The sequence below is a fragment of the Mustelus asterias genome, chromosome 6 (assembly GCF_964213995.1).
Source record: "Mustelus asterias chromosome 6, sMusAst1.hap1.1, whole genome shotgun sequence".
In the NCBI taxonomy this organism is placed as follows: Eukaryota; Metazoa; Chordata; class Chondrichthyes; order Carcharhiniformes; family Triakidae; genus Mustelus; species Mustelus asterias.
Window position 1 is genome coordinate 145,493,309 of NC_135806.1, and position 23,366 is coordinate 145,516,674.

General features: G+C 57.7%; 1 protein-coding gene across 1 annotated transcript in view; it reads right to left on the bottom strand.

Moving 5' to 3' along the window:
• Window positions 1-23,366, bottom strand: part of spef2 (sperm flagellar 2) — a 386,645-nt gene that overhangs the window by 22,646 nt on the left and 340,633 nt on the right. The window contains exons 37-40 of the mRNA XM_078213897.1: window positions 17,741-18,594; window positions 17,484-17,660; window positions 13,952-14,143; window positions 25-147 (exon numbers count right to left, since the gene is read on the bottom strand). Coding sequence (XP_078070023.1) covers window positions 25-147; window positions 13,952-14,143; window positions 17,484-17,660; window positions 17,741-18,594 — 1,346 coding nt within the window. The remainder of the gene's footprint in view (window positions 1-24; window positions 148-13,951; window positions 14,144-17,483; window positions 17,661-17,740; window positions 18,595-23,366) is intronic.

Sequence of the window (23,366 nt, forward strand, 5' to 3'; positions counted from 1 at the left end):
AGAATGAGTGAGTGTTCTCCTTACAGGCAGGGTGAATTTGAGTGTGCTCTTGACCAGCTCCTTGACGAAGGGATGTTGCAGTAAGATGGTGAATGGAACGGCCTCAAAGTCCTTCGATCCCAGCTGCTGATAAACGTCAGTGAGATTCTGCAGGAGAGGAGACAGCTGTGAGAATGGACCGTCCAGACTGTCCCGAGACCGTCCGAAACACGACAACCCAACTGCAAGCTAAACTGGACACACTCACAACCAGAAACCTCAATCACAACACCATGTGGGCACCTGACTGAGTGGACGAGACGGCAAAGGCTCTGACCAGGACACACTGACCGACACCCGGACACACTGACCAGGACACACTGACCGACACCCGGACACACTGACCAGGACACACTGACCGACACCCGGACACACTGACCAGGACACACTGACCGACACCCGGACACACTGACCAGGACACACTGACCGACACCCGGACACACTGACCAGGACACACTGACCGACACCCGGACACACTGACCAGGACACACTGACCGACACCCGGACACACTGACCAGGACACACTGATCGACACCCGGACACACTGACCAGGACACACTGACCGACACCCGGACACACTGACCAGGACACACTGACCGACACCCGGACACACTGACCAGGACACACTGACCGATACCCGGACACACTGACCAGGACACACTGACCGACACCCGGACACACTGACCAGGACACACTGACCGACACCCGGACACACTGACCAGGACACACTGACCGACACCCGGACACACTGACCAGGACACACTGACCGACGCCCGGACACACTGACCAGGACACACTGACCGACACCCGGACACACTGACCAGGACACACTGACCGACACCCGGACACACTGACCAGGACACACTGACCGACACCCGGACACACTGACCAGGACACACTGACCGACGCCCGGACACACTGACCAGGACACACTGACCGACACCCGGACACACTGACCAGGACACACTGACCGACACCCGGACACACTGACCAGGACACACTGACTGACACCCGGACACACTGACCAGGACACACTGACCGACACCCGGGCACACTGACCCAGACACACTGACCGACACCCGGACACACTGACCAGGACACACTGACCGACACCCGGGCACACTGACCCAGACACACTGACCGACACCTGGACACACTGACCAGGGCACACTGACCGACACCCGGGCACACTGACCCAGACACACTGACCGACACCCGGACACACTGACCCAGACACACTGACCGACACCCGGACACACTGACCAGGACACACTGACCGACACCCGGACACACTGACCAGGACACACTGACCGACACCCGGACGCACTGACCAGGACACACTGACCGACACCCGGACACACTGACCCAGACACACTGACCAGGACACACTGACCGACACCCGGACACATTGACCAGGACACACTGACCGACACCGGGACACACTGACCAGGGCACACTGACCGACACCCGGACACATTGACCAGGGCACACTGACCGACACCGGGACACACTGACCAGGGCACACTGACCGACACCCGGACACACTGACCGACACCCGGACACACTGACCAGGACACACTGGCCGACACCCGGACACACTGACCAGGACACACTGACCGAAACCCGGACACACTGACCAGGACACACTGACCGACACCCGGGCACACTGACCCAGACACACTGACCAGGACACACTGACCGACACCTGGACACACTGACCAGGGCACACTGACCGACACCCGGACACACTGACCCAGACACACTGACCAGGACACACTGACCGACACCCGGACACACTGACCCAGACACACTGACTGACACCTGGACACACTGACCAGGACACACTGACCCAGACACACTGACCGACACCTGGACACACTGACCAGGACACACTGACTGACACCCGGACACACTGACCCAGACACACTGACCAGGACACACTGACCGACACCCGGACACACTGACCCAGACACACTGACCCAGACACACTGACCAGGACACACTGACCGACACCCGGACACACTGACCCAGACACACTGACCCAGACACACTGACCGACACCTGGACACACTGACCAGGGCACACTGACCGACACCCGGACACACTGACCCAGACACACTGACCGACACCCGGACACACTGACCCAGACACACTGACCGACACCCGGGCACACTGACCAGGACACACTGACCCGGGCACACTGACCCAGACACACTGACCGACACCTGGACACACTGACCAGGGCACACTGACCGACACCCGGGCACACTGACCCAGACACACTGACCGACACCCGGACACACTGACCCAGACACACTGACCGACACCCGGACACACTGACCAGGACACACTGACCGACACCCGGACACACTGACCAGGACACACTGACCGACACCCGGACGCACTGACCAGGACACACTGACCGACACCCGGACACACTGACCCAGACACACTGACCAGGACACACTGACCGACACCCGGACACATTGACCAGGACACACTGACCGACACCGGGACACACTGACCAGGGCACACTGACCGACACCCGGACACATTGACCAGGGCACACTGACCGACACCGGGACACACTGACCAGGACACACTGGCCGACACCCGGACACACTGACCAGGACACACTGACCGAAACCCGGACACACTGACCAGGACACACTGACCGACACCCGGGCACACTGACCCAGACACACTGACCAGGACACACTGACCGACACCTGGACACACTGACCAGGGCACACTGACCGACACCCGGACACACTGACCCAGACACACTGACCAGGACACACTGACCGACACCCGGACACACTGACCCAGACACACTGACTGACACCTGGACACACTGACCAGGACACACTGACCCAGACACACTGACCGACACCTGGACACACTGACCAGGACACACTGACTGACACCCGGACACACTGACCCAGACACACTGACTGACACCTGGACACACTGACCCAGACACACTGACCGACACCTGGACACACTGACCAGGACACACTGACTGACACCCGGACACACTGACCCAGACACACTGACCAGGACACACTGACCGACACCCGGACACACTGACCCAGACACACTGACCCAGACACACTGACCAGGACACACTGACCGACACCCGGACACACTGACCCAGACACACTGACCCAGACACACTGACCGACACCTGGACACACTGACCAGGGCACACTGACCGACACCTGGACACACTGACCCAGACACACTGACCGACACCCGGACACACTGACCCAGACACACTGACCAGGACACACTGACCGACACCCGGACACACTGACCCAGACACACTGACCAGGACACACTGACCGACACCCGGGCACATTGACACACTGACCCAGGCACACTGACCGACACCCGGGCACACTGACCAGGACACACTGACCGACACCCGGACACACTGACCCAGACACACTGACCTGGACACACTGACCCAGACACACTGACCGACACCTGGACACACTGACCAGGACACACTGACCGACACCCGGACACACTGACCCAGACACACTGACCGACACCTGGACACACTGACCAGGGCACACTGACCGACACCCGGACACACTGACCCGGACACACTGACCGACACCCGGACACACTGACCCAGACACACTGACCGACACCGGGACTCACTGACCAGGGCACACTGACCGACACCCGGACACACTGACCCAGACACACTGACCGACACCCGGACACACTGACCCAGACACACTGACCGACACCCGGACACACTGACCAGGACACACTGACCGACACCCGGACACACTGACCAGGACACACTGACCGACACCCGGACACACTGACCGACACCCGGACACACTGACCCAGACACACTGACCGACACCGGGACTCACTGACCAGGGCACACTGACCGACACCCGGACACACTGACCGACACCCGGACACACTGACCCAGACACACTGACCGACACCGGGACTCACTGACCAGGGCACACTGACCAGGACACACTGACCGACACCCGGACACACTGACCCAGACACACTGACCGACACCCGGGCACACTGACCAGAACACACTGACCGACACCCGGACACACTGACCGACACCTGGACCCACTGACCCAGACACACTGACCCAGACACACTGACCCAGACACACTGACCGACACCCGGACACACTGACCCAGACACACTGACCGACACCCGGACACACTGACCCAGACACACTGACCGACACCCGGACACACTGACCAGGACACACTGACCGACACCTGGACCCACTGACCCAGACACACTGACCGACACCCGGACACACTGACCGACACCTGGACCCACTGACCCAGACACACTGACCCAGACACACTGACCAGGGCACACTGACCGACACCCGGACACACTGACCCAGACACACTGACCGACACCGGGACTCACTGACCAGGACACACTGACCAGGGCACACTGACCGACACCTGGACCCACTGACCCAGACACACTGACCGACACCCGGACACACTGACCGACACCTGGACCCACTGACCCAGACACACTGACCCAGACACACTGACCCAGACACACTGACCAGGGCACACTGACCGACACCCGGACACACTGACCCAGACACACTGACCAGGGCACACTGACCGACACCCGGACACACTGACCCAGACACACTGACCGACACCGGGACTCACTGACCAGGACACACTGACCGACACCCGGGCACACTGACCAGGACACACTGACCAACACCCGGACACACTGACCCAGACACACTGACCGACACCCGGGCACACTGACCGACACCCGGACACACTGACCCAGACACACTGACCCGGACACACTGACCCAGACACACTGACCCGGACACACTGACCCAGACACACTGACCGACACCCAGACACACTGACCGACACCCAGACACACTGACCGACACCCGGACACACTGACCAGGACACACTGACCGACACCCGGACACACTGACCAGGGCACACTGACCGACACCCGGACACACTGACCAGGACACACTGACCGACACCCGGACACACTGACCCAGACACACTGACCGACACCCGGACACACTGACCCAGACACACTGACCGACACCCGGGCACACTGACCAGGACACACTGACCGACACCCGGGCACACTGACCCAGACACACTGACCGACACCCGGGCACACTGACCGACACCTGGACACACCGACCAGGGCGCACTGACCGACACCCGGACACACTGACCAGGACACACTGACCGACACCCGGACACACTGACCAGGACACACTGACCGACACCCGGACACACTGACCAGGACACACTGACCGACGCCCGGACACACTGACCAGGACACACTGACCGACACCCGGACACACTGACCAGGGCACACTGACCGACACCCGGACACACTGACCGACACCCGGACACACTGACCAGGACACACTGACCGACACCGGGACACACTGACCAGGACACACTGACCGACACCCGGACACACTGACCAGGACACACTGACCGACACCCGGACACACTGACCAGGACACACTGACCGACGCCCGGACACACTGACCAGGACACACTGACCGACACCCGGACACACTGACCAGGACACACTGACTGACACCCGGACACACTGACCAGGACACACTGACCGACACCCGGGCACACTGACCCAGACACACTGACCGACACCCGGGCACACTGACCGACACCTGGACACACCGACCAGGGCGCACTGACCGACACCCGGACACACTGACCCAGACACACTGACCAGGACACACTGACCGACACCCGGACACACTGACCCAGGCACACTGACCAGGACACACTGACCGACACCCGGACACATTGACACACTGACCGACACCTGGACACACTGACCGACACCCGGACACATTGACACACTGACCGACACCCGGGCACACTGACCGACACCTGGACACAATGACCCAGACACACTGACCGACACCGGGACACACTGACCCAGGCACACTGACCGACACCCGGACACACTGACCAGGACACACTGACCGACACCCGGACACACTGACCCAGGCACACTGAGCAGGACACACTGACCGACACCCGGACACATTGACACACTGACCAGGACACACTGACCGACACCCGGACACATTGACACACTGACCAGGACACACTGCCCGACACACGAACACACTGACCCGGACACACTGACCAGGACACACTGACCGACACCCGGACACACTGACCCAGACACACTGACCGACGCCCGGACACACTGACTAGGACACACTGACCGACACCCGGACACACTGACCAGGACACACTGACCGACACCCGGACACACTGACCGACACCCGGACACACTGACCAGGACACGCTGACCGACACCCGGACACACTGACCCAGACACACTGACCAGGACACACTGACCGACACCCGGACACACTGACCGACACCCGGACACACTGCCCGACACCCGGACACACTGACCAGGGCACACTGACCGACACCCGGACACACTGACCGACACCCGGACACACTGACCAGGGCACACTGACCGACACCCGGACACACTGACCAGGACACACTGACCGACACCCGGACACACTGACCAGGGCACACTGACCGACACCCGGACACACTGACCGACACCCGGACACACTGACCAGGGCACACTGACCGACACCCGGACACACTGACCGACACCCGGACACACTGACCAGGGCACACTGACCGACACCCGGACACACTGACCAGGACACACTGACCGACACCCGGACACACTGACCCGGGCACACTGACCGACACCCGGACACACTGACCAGGGCACACTGCCCGACACCCGGACACACTGACCAGGACACACTGACCGACACCCGGACACACTGACCCGGGCACACTGACCGACACCCGGACACACTGACCAGGGCACACTGACCGACACCCGGGCACACTGACCAGGACACACTGACCGACACCCGGACACACTGACCAGGACACACTGACCGACACCCGGACACACTGACCAGGACACACTGACCGACACCCGGACACACTGACCCAGACACACTGACCGACACCCGGACACACTGACCAGGACACACTGACCGACACCCGGACACACTGACCAGGACACACTGACCGACACCCGGATACACTGACCAGGACACACTGACCGACACCCGGACACACTGACCAGGACACACTGACCGACACCTGGACACACTGACCCGGACACACTGACCAGGACACACTGACCGACACCCGGACACACTGACCAGGGCACACTGACCGACACCCGGACACACTGACCCGGACACACTGACCGACACCCGGACACACTGACCAGGACACACTGCCCGACACCCGGACACACTGACCCGGGCACACTGACCGACACCCGGATACACTGACAAGGACACACTGACCGACACCCAGACACACTGACCAGGACACACTGACCGACACCCGGACACACTGACCCAGACACACTGACCGACACCCGGATACACTGACAAGGACACACTGACCGACACCCGGACACACTGACCAGGGCACACTGACCGACACCCGGACACACTGACCAGGACACACTGACCGACACCCGGACACACTGACCAGGACACACTGACCGACACCCGGACACACTGACCAGGACACACTGACCGACACCCGGACACACTGACCAGGACACACTGCCCGACACCCGGACACACTGACCAGGACACACTGACCGACACCCGGACACACTGACCAGGACACACTGACCGACACCCGGACACACTGACCAGGACACACTGCCCGACACCCGGACACACTGACCAGGGCACACTGACCGACACCCGGACACACTGACCAGGACACACTGACCGACACCCGGACACACTGACCCAGACACACTGACCGACACCCGGACACACTGACCCAGACATACTGACCGACACCGGGACTCACTGACCCGGACACACTGACCCAGACACACTGACCCAGACACACTGACCGACACCTGGACACACTGACCGACACCCGGACACACTGACCTGGACACACTGCCCGACACCCGGACACACTGACCAGGACACACTGACCAGGACACACTGACCAGGACACACTGACCGACACCCGGATACACTGACCAGGACACACTGCCCGACACCTGGACACACTGACCAGGACACACTGACCGACACCTGGACACACTGACCAGGACACACTGACCGACACCCGGACACACTGACCCGGACACACTGACCGACACCCGGACACACTGACCAGGACACACTGACCGACACCCGGACACACTGACCTGGACACACTGCCCGACACCCGGACACACTGACCAGGACACACTGCCCGACACCTGGACACACTGACCAGGACACACTGACCGACACCCGGACACACTGACCTGGACACACTGCACGACACCCGGACACACTGACCTGGACACACTGCCCGACACCCGGACACACTGACCAGGACACACTGACCGACACCCGGACACACTGACCTGGACACACTGCCCGACACCCGGACACACTGACCAGGACACACTGACCGACACCCGGACACACTGACCTGGACACACTGACCGACACCCGGACACACTGACCCAGACACACTGACCGACACCGGGACACACTGACCAGGACACACTGACCGACACCCGGACACACTGACCCAGACACACTGACCGACACCCGGACACACTGACCAGGACACACTGCCCGACACCCGGACACACTGACCTGGACACTCCGACCCAGACACACTGACCCAGACACACTGACCCGGACACACTGACCCGGACACACTGACCCAGACACACTGACCCGGACACACTGACCCGGACACACTGACCCGGACACACTGACGCGGACACACTGACCCGGACACACTGACCCGGACACACTGACCCAGACACACTGACCCGGACACACTGACCCGGACACACTGACCCGGACACACTGACGCGGACACACCGACCCGGACACACCGACACACTGACCCGGACACACCGACACACTGACCCGGACACACCGACCCGGACACACCGACACACTGACCCGGACACACCGACACACTGACCCGGACACACCGACACACTGACCCGGACACACCGACCCGGACACACTGACCCGGACACACTGACCCAGACACACCGACACACTGACCCGGACACACTGACCCGGACACACCGACACACTGACCCAGACACACCGACCCGGACACACCGACACACTGACCCGGACACACCGACACACTGACCCAGACACACCGACCCGGACACACCGACACACTGACCCGGACACACCGACCCGGACACACTGACACACTGACCCGGACACACTGACCCGGACACACCGACCCGGACACACTGACACACTGACCCGGACACACTGACCCGGACACACCGACCCGGACACACCGACCCGGACACACTGACCCCGACACACTGACCCGGACACACTGACCCGGACACACCGACCCAGACACACCGACACACTGACCCGGACACACTGACCCGGACACACTGACCCGGACACACCGACCCGGACACACCGACCCGGACACACTGACCCGGACACACCGACCCAGACACACTGACACACTGACCCGGACACACCGACCCGGACACACCGACCCGGACACACTGACCCGGACACACTGACCCGGACACACTGACCCGGACACACCGACCCGGACACACCGACCCGGACACACCGACCCAGACACACTGACCCAGACACACCGACCCGGACACACTGACCCGGACACACCGACCCGGACACACCGACCCGGACACACCGACCCAGACACACCGACCCGGACACACCGACCCGGACACACTGACCCGGACACACCGACACACTGACCCGGACACACTGACCCGGACACACCGACCCGGACACACTGACCCGGACACACTGACCCGGACACACTGACCCGGACACACTGACCCGGACACACCGACCCGGACACACCGACCCGGACACACCGACCCAGACACACCGACACACTGACCCGGACACACTGACCCGGACACACCGACCCGGACACACTGACCCGGACACACCGACCCGGACACACTGACCCGGACACACCGACCCGGACACACCGACCCGGACACACTGACCCGGACACACCGACCCGGACACACCGACCCGGACACACTGACCCGGACACACCGACCCGGACACACTGACCCGGACACACTGACCCGGACACACCGACCCGGACACACCGACCCGGACACACTGACCCGGACACACCGACCCGGACACACTGACCCGGACACACTGACCCGGACACCCCGACCCAGACACACTGACCCGGACACACCGACCCGGACACACCGACCCGGACACACCGACCCGGACACACTGACCCGGACACACTGACCCAGACACACCGACCCAGACACACCGACCCGGACACACTGACCCGGACACACTGACCCAGACACACTGACCCGGACACACCGACCCAGACACACCGACACACTGACCCGGACACACTGACCCGGACACACTGACACACTGACCCGGACACACCGACCCAGACACACTGACCCGGACACACTGACCCGGACACACTGACCCGGACACACCGACCCAGACACACTGACCCGGACACACTGACCCGGACACACTGACCCGGACACACTGACCCGGACACACCGACCCAGACACACTGACCCGGACACACCGACCCGGACACACTGACCCGGACACACTGACCCGGACAGACCGACCCGGACACACCGACACACTGACCCGGACACACCGACCCGGACACACTGACCCGGACACACTGACCCGGACACACTGACCCGAACACACCGACACACCGACCCGGACACACTGACCCGGACACACTGACCCGGACACACTGACCCGGACACACTGACCCGGACACACTGACCCGGACACACTGACCCAGACACACCGACCCAGACACACCGACCCGGACACACTGACCCGGACACACTGACCCGGACACACTGACCCGGACACACCGACCCAGACACACTGACCCGGACACACTGACCCGGACACACTGACCCGGACACACTGACCCGGACACACTGACCCGGACACACTGACCCAGACACACCGACCCGGACACACTGACCCAGACACACCGACCCGGACACACTGACCAGGACACACCGACACACCGACCCGGACACACTGACCCGGACACACTGACCCAGACACACCGACCCGGACACACTGACCCGGACACACTGACCCGGACACACCGACCCAGACACACCGGCCCAGACACACCGACCCGGACACACCGACCCGGACACACTGACCCGGACACACTGACCCGGACACACTGACCCGGACACACCGACCCGGACACACTGACCCGGACACACCGACACACTGACCCGGACACACTGACCCGGACACACCGACCCGGACACACCGACCCGGACACACCGACCCGGACACACTGACCCGGACACACTGACCCGGACACACCGACCCGGACACACCGACCCGGACACACCGACCCGGACACACCGACCCGGACACACCGACCCAGACACACTGACCCGGACACACCGACCCGGACACACCGACCCAGACACACTGACCTAGACACACTGACCCGGACACACTGACCCGGACACACTGACCCGGACACACTGACCCGGACACACCGACCCGGACACACCGACCCAGACACACTGACCCAGACACACCGACCCAGACACACCGACCCGGACACACTGACCCGGACACACCGACCCGGACACACTGACCCGGACACACTGACCCGGACACACTGACCCGGACACACTGACCCGGACACACCGACCCGGACACACTGACCCGGACACACTGACCCGGACACACCGACCCGGACACACTGACCCGGACACACCGACCCGGACACACCGACCCGGACACACCGACCCGGACACACTGACCCGGACACACTGACCCAGACACACCGACACACCGACCCGGACACACTGACCCGGACACACCGACCCGGACACACCGACCCGGACACACTGACCCGGACACACTGACCCGGACACACTGACCCGGACACACCGACCCGGACACACCGACCCGGACACACTGACCCGGACACACCGACCCGGACACACTGACCCGGACACACCGACCCGGACACACTGACCCGGACACACCGACCCGGACACACCGACCCGGACACACTGACCCGGACACACTGACCTGGACACACCGACCCGGACACACCGACCCGGACACACTGACCCGGACACACCGACCCGGACACACCGACCCGGACACACTGACCCGGACACACCGACCCGGACACACCGACACACCGACCCGGACACACCGACCCGGACACACTGACCCGGACACACCGACCCGGACACACCGACCCGGACACACCGACCCGGACACACCGACCCGGACACACTGACCCGGACACACCGACCCGGACACACCGACCCGGACACACTGACCCGGACACACCGACCCGGACACACTGACCTGGACACACCGACCCGGACACACTGACCCGGACACACTGACCCGGACACACCGACCCAGACACACTGACCCGGACACACCGACCCGGACACACCGACCCGGACACACTGACCCGGACACACTGACCTGGACACACTGACCCGGACACACCGACCCGGACACACTGACCCAGACACACCGACCCAGACACACTGACCCGGACACACCGACCCAGACACACCGACCCGGACACACCGACCCGGACACACCGACCCGGACACACCGACCCGGACACACTGACCCGGACACACTGACCCGGACACACTGACCCGGACACACCGACACACTGACCCGGACACACTGACCCGGACACACCGACCCGGACACACTGACCCGGACACACTGACCCGGACACACTGACCCGGACACACCGACCCGGACACACTGACCCAGACACACCGACCCAGACACACTGACCCGGACACACCGACCCAGACACACCGACACACTGACCCGGACACACTGACACACTGACCCGGACACACCGACCCGGACACACCGACACACTGACCCGGACACACTGACCCGGACACACCGACCCAGACACACTGACCCGGACACACCGACCCGGACACACTGACCCGGACACACTGACCCGGACACACCGACCCGGACACACCGACACACTGACCCGGACACACCGACCCGGACACACTGACCCGGACACACTGACCCGGACACACTGACCCGAACACACCGACACACCGACCCGGACACACTGACCCGGACACACTGACCCGGACACACTGACCCGGACACACTGACCCGGACACACTGACCCAGACACACCGACCCAGACACACCGACCCGGACACACCTACCCGGACACACTGACCCGGACACACCGACCCAGACACACTGACCCGGACACACTGACCCGGACACACTGACCCGGACACACTGACCCAGACACACTGACCCGGACACACTGACCCAGACACACCGACCCGGACACACTGACCAGGACACACCGACCCGGACACACTGACCCGGACACACTGACCCAGACACACCGACCCGGACACACCGACCCGGACACACTGACCCAGACACACTGACCCGGACACACTGACCCAGACACACCGACCCGGACACACTGACCCGGACACACCGACCCGGACACACTGACCCGGACACACCGACACACTGACCCGGACACACTGACCCGGACACACCGACACACTGACCCGGACACACTGACCCGGACACACCGACACACTGACCCGGACACACCGACACACTGACCCGGACACACCGACCCGGACACACCGACCCGGACACACTGACCCGGACACACTGACCATAGGTTGGTGCAGTGACACTACCAACAGTTTGGATTTGATACTGGGACAGTCTGCAGAAACTCAATGTAACACGCACCTTACAGTAAAGCTGTTCTGCCTCGTATTGCTTGCTGTGTCGATGAGTGTCCTCACTTTTAACCACACCATGGGTCAGGATTTGGAACATTGCATATATTGGAACCATCCCACCTGAGGAGGAGGTCACATCGTCGACATCAGGAGCAACCGAATCTCTCCCCGTAGTCTGCCTGTCAATGCAATGTTCAGACTGGAAACAGAGAGACCACGATGAGAAATAATCAGGAAATAAAGCTCCCTCTCCACTGTCCCCCATCAAACACTCCCAGGACAGGTACAGCACGGGGTTAGATACAGAGTAAAGCTCCCTCTACACTGTCCCCATCAAACACTCCCAGGACAGGTACAGCACGGGGTTAGATACAGAGTAAAGCTCCCTCTACACTGTCCCCATCAAACACTCCCAGGACAGGTACAGCACGGGGTTAGATACAGAGTAAAGATCCCTCTACACTGTCCCCATCAAACACTCTCAGGACAGGTACAGCACGGGGTTAGATACAGAGTAAAGCTCCCTCTACACTGTCCCCATCAAACACTCTCAGGACAGGTACAGCACGGGGTTAGATACAGAGTAAAGCTCCCTCTACACTGTCCCCCATCAAACACTCCCAGGACAGGTACAGCACGGGGTTAGATACAGAGTAAAGCTCCCTCTCCACTGTCCCCAACAAACACTCCCAGGACAGGTACAGCACGGGGTTAGATACAGAGTAAAGCTCCCTCTACACTGTCCCCATCAAACACTCCCAGGGCAGGTACAGCACAGGGTTAGATACAGAGTAAAGCTCCCTCTCCACTGTCCCCATCAAACACTCCCAGGACAGGTACAGCACGGGGTTAGATACAGAGTAAAGCTCCCTCTACACTGTCCCCATCAAACACTCCCAGGACAGGTACAGCACGGGGTTAGATACAGAGTAAAGCTCCCTCTACACTGTCCCCATCAAACACTCCCAGGACAGGTACAGCACGGGGTTAGATACAGAGTAAAGCTCCCTCTACACTGTCCCCATCAAACACTCCCAGGACAGGTACAGCACGGGGTTAGATACAGAGTAAAGCTCCCTCTACACTGTCCCCATCAAACACTCCCAGGACAGGTACAGCACGGAGTTAGATACAGAGTAAAGCTGCCTCTACACTGTCCCCATCAAACACTCTCAGGACAGGTACAGCACGGGGTTAGATACAGAGTAAAGCTCCCTCTGCACTGTCCCCATCAAACACTCCCAGGACAGGTACAGCACAGGGTTAGATACAGAGTAAAGCTCCCTCTGCACTGTCCCCATCAAACACTCTCAGGACAGGTACAGCACGGGGTTAGATACAGAGTAAAGCTCCCTCTACACTGTCCCCATCAAACACTCCCAGGACAGGTACAGCACGGGGTTAGATACAGAGTAAAGCTCCCTCTACACTGTCCCCATCAAACACTCCCAGGACAGGTACAGCACGGAGTTAGATACAGAGTAAAGCTCCCTCTACACTGTCCCCATCAAACACTCTCAGGACAGGTACAGCACAGGGTTAGATACAGAGTAAAGCTCCCTCTGCACTGTCCCCATCAAACACTCCCAGGACAGGTACAGCACAGGGTTAGATACAGAGTAAAGCTCCCTCTGCACTGTCCCCATCAAACACTCTCAGGACAGGTACAGCACGGGGTTAGATACAGAGTAAAGCTCCCTCTACACTGTCCCCATCAAACACTCCAAGGACAGGTACAGCACGGGGTTAGATACAGAGTAAAGCTCCCTCTACACTGTTCCCATCAAACACTCCCAGGACAGGTACAGCACGGGGTTAGATACAGAGTAAAGCTCCCTCTACACTGTCCCCATCAAACACTCCCAGGACAGGTACAGCACGGGGTTAGATACAGAGTAAAGCTCCCTCTACACTGTCCCCATCAAACACTCTCAGGACAGGAACAGCACGGGGTTAGATACAGAGTAAAGCTCCCTCTACACTGTCCCCATCAAACACTCCCAGGACAGGAACAGCACGGGGTTAGATACAGAGTAAAGCTCCCTCTACACTGTCCCCATCAAACACTCTCAGGACAGGAACAGCACGGGGTTAGATACAGAGTAAAGCTCCCTCTACACTGTGGTGAACCATCATTGGTTCCCACTAGATAGTACTGAGCCAGGGTCTGGCCAGTACTACAAGTATGTATATATGTTGCTGTTGGGGTTAGGGATGAGTTGTTCTACTTGTTGCTGTTGGGGTTAGGGTTGGGCTGTTCTACCTGTATTATAGTTATTGTGGTACATCCCAGTCGGGCTCCGCCTCCTGGGAGAGGTATAAAGGTCACTGCTCTGTCTGGGACCCCTCAGTCTGGGATCGTGTATATAATTAGTAGCTTCGTTGTTACAGCAAATAAAAGCCTTTATTTCCTGAGCATCTCAAGCCTCGTGTGTGATAACGCGCATCATACACTGTCCCCATCAAACACTCCCAGGACAGGTACAGCACGGGGTTAGATACAGAGTAAAGCTCCCTCTACACTGCCCCCATCAAACACTCCCAGGACAGGTACAGCACGGGGTTCGATACAGAGTGAAGCTGCCTCTACACTGCCCCCATCAAACACTCCCAGGACAGGTACAGCACGGGGTTAGATACAGAGTAAAGCTCCCTCTACACTGTCCCCAACAAACACTCCCAGGACAGGTACAGCACGGGGTTAGATACAGAGTAAAGCTCCCTCTACACTGTCCCCATCAAACACTCCCAGGACAGGTACAGCACGGGGTTAGATACAGAGTAAAGCTCCCTCTACACTGCCCCCATCAAACACTCCCAGGACAGGTACAGCACGGGGTTAGATACAGAGTGAAGCTCCCTCTACACTGTCCCCATCAAACACTCCCAGGACAGGTACAGCACGGGGTTAGATACAGAGTAAAGCTCCCTCTACAATGTCCCCCATCAAACACTCCCAGGACAGGTACAGCACGGGGTTAGATACAGAGTAAAGCTCCCTCTACACTGTCCCCATCAAACACTCCCAGGGCAGGTACAGCACGGGGTTAGATACAGAGTAAAGCTCCCTCTACAATGTCCTCCATCAAACACTCCCAGGACAGGTACAGCACGGGGTTAGATACAGAGTAAAGCTCCCTCTACACTGTCCCCCATCAAACACTCCCAGGACAGGTACAGCACAGGGTTAGATACAGAGTAAAGCTCCCTTTACACTGTCCCCATCAAACACTCCCAGGACAGGTACAGCACGGGGTTAGATACAGAGTAAAGCTCCCTCTACACTGTCCCCCATCAAACACCCCCAGGACAGGTACAGCACAGGGTTAGATACAGAGTAAAGCTCCCTTTACACTGTCCCCCATCAAACACTCCCAGGACAGGTACAGCACAGGGTTAGATACAGAGTAAAGCTCCCTTTACACTGTCCCCATCAAACACTCCCAGGGCAGGTACAGCACGGGGTTAGATACATAGTAAAGCTCTCTGGACATTGTGATTGGTGAGCTGTGTTTGGAATGTTGTCTCTATGAGTTCACCTTGACTGTTGTGGACGGTGTGTCTGGGTTCCAGGTGAGATCTGTTCCAGCAGCAAGGCTCAGAGACCGGTGGAATCCCTGGACAGGGTCACGGTGAGCTGCAAAGTATAGCAGCATGTTGGCATAGTCCAGCTCCGGGGGGTTGCGACTCTCATCCACAAATACAGTAAAGAAAACCTGTGGGAAAGAGACAACTGCATGAAAATCCACCGGGACAGCAGACGGAGGCTCAGGGCTATTCTCAGGCTGAGGCCTGCTCTCAGGCCCAGGGCTGCTCTCAGGCCCAGGGCTGCTCTCAGACCCAAGGCTGCTCTCAGGCCCAGGGCTGCTCTCAGGCCCAAGGCTGCTCTCAGGCCCAGGGCTGCTCTCAGACCCAGGGCTGCTCTCAGACCCAGGGCTGCTCTCAGACCCAAGGCTGCTCTCAGGCCCAGGGCTGCTCTCAGGCCCAGGGCTGCTCTCAGGCCCAAGGCTGCTCTCAGGCCCAGGGCTGCTCTCAGACCCAGGGCTGCTCTCAGACCCAGGGCTGCTCTCAGACCCAAGGCTGCTCTCAGGCCCAGGGCTGCTCTCAGGCCCAAGGCTGCTCTCAGGCCCAGGGCTGCTCTCAGACCCAGGGCTGCTCTCAGGCCCAGGACTGCTCTCAGGCCCAGGGCTGCTCTCAGACCCAGGGCTGGTCTCAGGCCCAGGGCTGCTCTCAGGCCCAGGGCTGCTCTCAGGCCCAGGGCTGCTCTCAGACCCAGGGCTGCTCTCAGGCCCAGGGCTGCTCTCAGGCTCAGAGCTGCTCTCAGACCCAGGGCTGCTCTCAGGCCCAGGGCTGCTCTCAGGCCCAGGGCTGCTCTCAGGCCCAAGGCTGCTCTCAGACCCAAGGCTGCTCTCAGGCCCAGGGCTGCTCTCAGGCCCAGGGCTGCTCTCAGGCCCAGGGCTGCTCTCAGACCCAGGGCTGCTCTCAGGCCCAGGGCTGCTCTCAGGCCCAGGGCTGCTCTCAGGCCCAGGGCTGCTCTCAGGCCCAGGGCTGCTCTCAGGCCCAGGGCTGCTCTCAGGCCCAGGGCTGCTCTCAGACCCAGGGCTGCTCTCAGGCCCAAGGCTGCTCTCAGGCTCAGAGCTGCTCCCAGACCTAGGGCCAATACCGAAGATCTCCACACCTCTGGTGGCACAGTGGTTAGCACTGCTGCCTCACAGCGCCAGGGACCTGGGTTTGATTCCCGGCTTGGGTCACTGTCTGTGCGGAGTCTGCACATTCTCCCCGTGTCTGCATAGGTTTCCTCCAGGTGCTCCGGTTTCCTCCCACAGTCTGAAAGACGCATTGGCCGTGCTAAATTCTCCCCCAGTGTACCCGAACAGGAGCCAGAGTGTGGCGACTAGGGGATTTTCACAGTAACTTCATTGCAGTGTTAATATAAGCCTACTTGTGACACTAATAAATAAACTTTAAAGAATGAAAAATTGGAGATCTCCAGATTGTGAAGGGGGTCACTCGGAGGAGGTGAAGTTTCAGTCAGAGTCACATTAAAATGAAAACCCATCATGTTGTCAGCTTCTTTTGTGTTGATGCTTGTGGTGTGGGTGTCGCTGGCTGGGCCAGCATTTATTGCCCATCCCTAATTGCCCTCGAACTGAGTGTCTTCCTCGGGCATTTCAGAGAGCAGTTAAGAGTGAACCACATTGCTGTGGCTCTGGAGTCACATGTAGGCCAGACCGGGTAAGGACGGCAGATTTCCTTCCCTAAAGGACATCAGTGAACCAGATGGGTTTTTCCGACAATCGACAATGCTTCCACGATCACTGTTACTGAGACTACTTTATATTGCGTGGTGATTAATTCAATTTTCTTTAAATTTTAATCACAAGTAAGGCTTACATTAACACTGCAATGAAGTTACTGTGAAATTCCCCTAGTCGCCACAGTCCGGCGCCTGTTCAGGTCAATTCACCTAACCAGCACGTCTTTCAGACTGTGGGAGGAAACCAGAGCACCCGGAGGAAACCCACACAGACACGGGGAGAACGTGCAAACTCCGCATAGACAGTGACCCAAGCTGGGAATCAAACCCGGGTCCCTGGCGCTGTGAAGCAGCAGCGCTAACCACTGTGCCACCCCAAGGGAAATATGACCAGCTGCTGTGAAGGGATTCTCCAGAGCTGCAGAACCGGTTCAGTAAAATCACCCTGATGCTGAAAGGCCAGGAGCTGAAACGTTATCTGTTTCTGTCTCTCCAGATGCAGTCAGGCTTGTTGAGAACGTGCTGTATTTATTATTTTTAGTACAGTGACACTAAGCTCCTGTTCCTGGGATCTGTCTGTGTTGTAATCACTGCTCCTCATCAGCCTAATTTAATAATTCATCTGCTCGAATCAAAAATGGTGACAGCACAAACAGAGATCACTTGCTAGTCCTGTCTATTCTGGCTCTCTGTCAGAGCAACTCAGCTCGTTCTATTCCTCTGTCTTTTCCGATATCTCTACAAAATCATTCTCTTCGGATTATGATTCAGCTCCCTTTTGAAAGCCTCGGTTGAACCTGCCTCCACCACACGGTGATGATATTGTGCCTTAAGAAAGATATTTATATCACATTTTATGTGAGGGGTATGTTTAAAATTCAGCTGTTTCACACGGTGCCAATTTGTCTGCATCAGGTAGCTCGCATGCTCACAATGCAGGCTAATGATGGGGATGTGTTTGTGTTAATCTGGCTTCATGCATTTTTGTTTATTTGGTTTTTCCCCTGCAGTTTCAGAGTAGGGTTTTGATTAGGTTGATTGACAGAGTCATGTGATTAAGGGATAGAGCTAAGCTGAAAGGGAAAAGCAAGCAGTTACTGCTGGGTTCTGAGTTCTTTGCATCAGTATTCACAAAGGAGAAGGATGTGCTGGATGGTGAGTGTAGAAAGGAGGATGTTGACATTCGAGGATGTTGACATGTTGAGATAAAAAGGGAGGAGGTATTGGAAGTTTTGAAAAACATTAAGGTGGACAAGCCTCCACGGCCAGATAGGGTCGCCCAGGATACTGAGAGAGGCGAGGGACGAACTTGCTGAGCCTTGGCCAAAATCTTCGTATCCTCTTTAGCCACGGGCGAGGTACCAGAGGATTGGAGAGTAGCTAATATTGTTCCACTGTTTAAGAAGGGCAGAAAGATAATCCGGGAAAGCCTGTGTGTTGTTAACTGATGGTGAAGAGAGGTTTAAGTCTATAAGAGGAATATTGCTTGAATTGGAACTAATACAGATAGTGTTAGCAGTTAAGAATTGTACATTGTCATGTTCAAGTATTTCAATTGGTCAAAGTTAAGCTAATTCATTTGTTACAGTTAAATTGTATTATTAAATAACACTTGTTTTGATAAAAAGCTTCCTGGTGTATCAGAAGGATGTGGAAGCGCTGGAAAGAGTGCAGAGGAGATTTACCAGGATGCTGCCTGGTTTGGAGGGTAGGTCTTATGAGGAAAGGTTGAGGGAGCTAGGGCTGTTCTCTCTGGAGCGGAGGAGGCTGAGGGGAGACTTAATAGAGGTTTATAAAATGATGAAGGGGATAGATAGAGTGAACGTTCAAAGACTATTTCCTCGGGTGGATGGAGCTATTACAAGGGGGCATAACTATAGGGTTCGTGGTGGGAGATACAGGACGGATATCAGAGGTTCTTTACGCAGAGAGTGGTTGGGGTGTGGAATGGACTGCCTGCAGTGATAGTGGAGTCATACACTTTAGGAACATTTAAGCGGTTATTGGATAGGCACATGGAGCACACCAGGATGATAGGGAGTGGGATAGCTTGATCTTGGTTTCAGATAAAGCTCGGCACAACATCGTGGGCCGAAGGGCCTGTTCTGTGCTGTACTGTTCTATGTTCTATAACTGAATCACATCTGGGGTGAAACGCCTTACCCTCACACAGAGGCCAAAATAGCAAAACTGTTTGTCGGGCTTCATAACATAATTTAGGGTTTCTGCACTAATATACTAACAATACTCTCAGAGAGAACATTCCAGATCCTAACCACTCGCTGTGTGAATCTGTCTCCACCACACTCTCAGACAGTGCGTTCCAGATCCTAACCACTCGCTGTGTGAATCTGTCTCCACCACACTCTCAGACAGTGCGTTCCAGATCCTAACCACTCGCTGTGTGAATCTGTCTCCACCTCACTCTCAGAGAGAACATTCCAGATCCTAACCACTCGCTGTGTGAATCTGTCTCCACCACACTCTCAGACAGTGCGTTCCAGATCCTAACCACTCGCTGTGTGAATCTGTCTCCACCTCACTCTCAGAGAGAACATTCCAGATCTTAACCACTCGCTGTGTGGAAACGCAGCTCCTCGTCTCCTCATGCATTCTTTTTCTTAAATCTGTCTTCCCTGGCTCTCGATCCTTCCACCGATCAGAACAGTTTCTCTCTAGTCTGCAGAATCCCTCATGATTGGGAGTAACTCTGCGGATATGCTGATTGCGAAGATTTTCAAACCTATTTTCAGGAGGAAAGATCCTCTCCACATCCTTACCTCAGGATCTTAAAGGTTTCAACCAAGTTGCCTCTTACTCTTCTGACCTAACCTCTCCAACCTTTCCTCATAAAACCATCCAACCATTCTAAATATCAAATTAAAATAAAAAGTGCTGGAAAAACTCAACAGCTCTGGCAGCATCTGTGGATAGAGAAAGGCCATCAGACCATAAGACATAGGAGCAGAATTAGGCCACTCGGCCCATCGAGTCTGCTCCGCCATTCAATCATGGCTGATATTTTTCTCATCCCCATTCTCCTGCCTTTTCCCCATAACCCCTGATCCCCTTATTAATCAAGAACCTATCTATCTCTGTCTTAAAGACACTCAATGACCCAGCCTCTATAGCCTTCTGCGGCAAAGAGTTCCACAGATTCACCACCCTCTGGCTGAAGAAACTCCTCATCTCTGTTTTAAAGGATCGTCCCTTTAGCCTGAGGTTGTGCCTCTGGTTCTAATTTTTCCTACTGGTGGAAACATCCTCTCCATGTCCACTCTATCCAGGCCTCGCAGTATCCTGTAAGAAACAGAGTTAACGTTTCAATTCTGTATGAATTTTGTTCCGAGTACAGTCATCGACACTCGAAATGTTAACTGTGTTTCTCCTCTCAGACACTGCCAGGCTTGCTGAGTTCATCCAGCATTTTCTGCTTTTATTTCAGATTTCTAGCATCGTGGTGTTTTGTTTTCAGTCCTGGTATTTATCTGGTAAATCTTCTCTGAATTGCTTCCAACACATCTCCATCCTTCCTTCAATAAGGAGACCAATACTGACCACAGTACTCCAGGTGCGGTCTCACTGGTGACTTGTATAACTGAAGCATAACCTCCCTATGTTTGTATTCAATTTCCCTCAAAATAAACATTTATATTCTATTAGCTTTGCTACTTACTTGCTGTCCCTGTATATTAGCCTTTTGTGATTTGTAATAATCTCTCCCTCAATGTCAGCAAAACGAAGGAGATTGTCTTCGACTTCAGGAAGCCTAAAGGAGAACATGCCCCTGTCTACATCAATGGGGACAAAGTAGAAAGGGTCGAGAGCTTCATGTTTCTGGTGTCCAGATCATCAACAACCTGTCCTGGTCCCCCTCATACCGACACTATAGTTAAGAAAGCCCCACCAATGCCTCTACTTTCTCAGAAGTAAGGAAATTCGGCATGTCAGCTACGATTCTCACCAACTTTTATGGATCAAATCAAAATATACTGGGACAGCCAGATCCCTCTGCCCCTCAGAGCTCTGCAATCTCTCACTATTGGAAAATAACATTTTTTATTCTTCCTGCCAAAATTGACAACTCCACATTTTCCCACATTGTACTCCATGTGTCAGAGCTTTGTCTTCTCCGAGATTGGGTCTGCACTCATTCAAGTTTTGA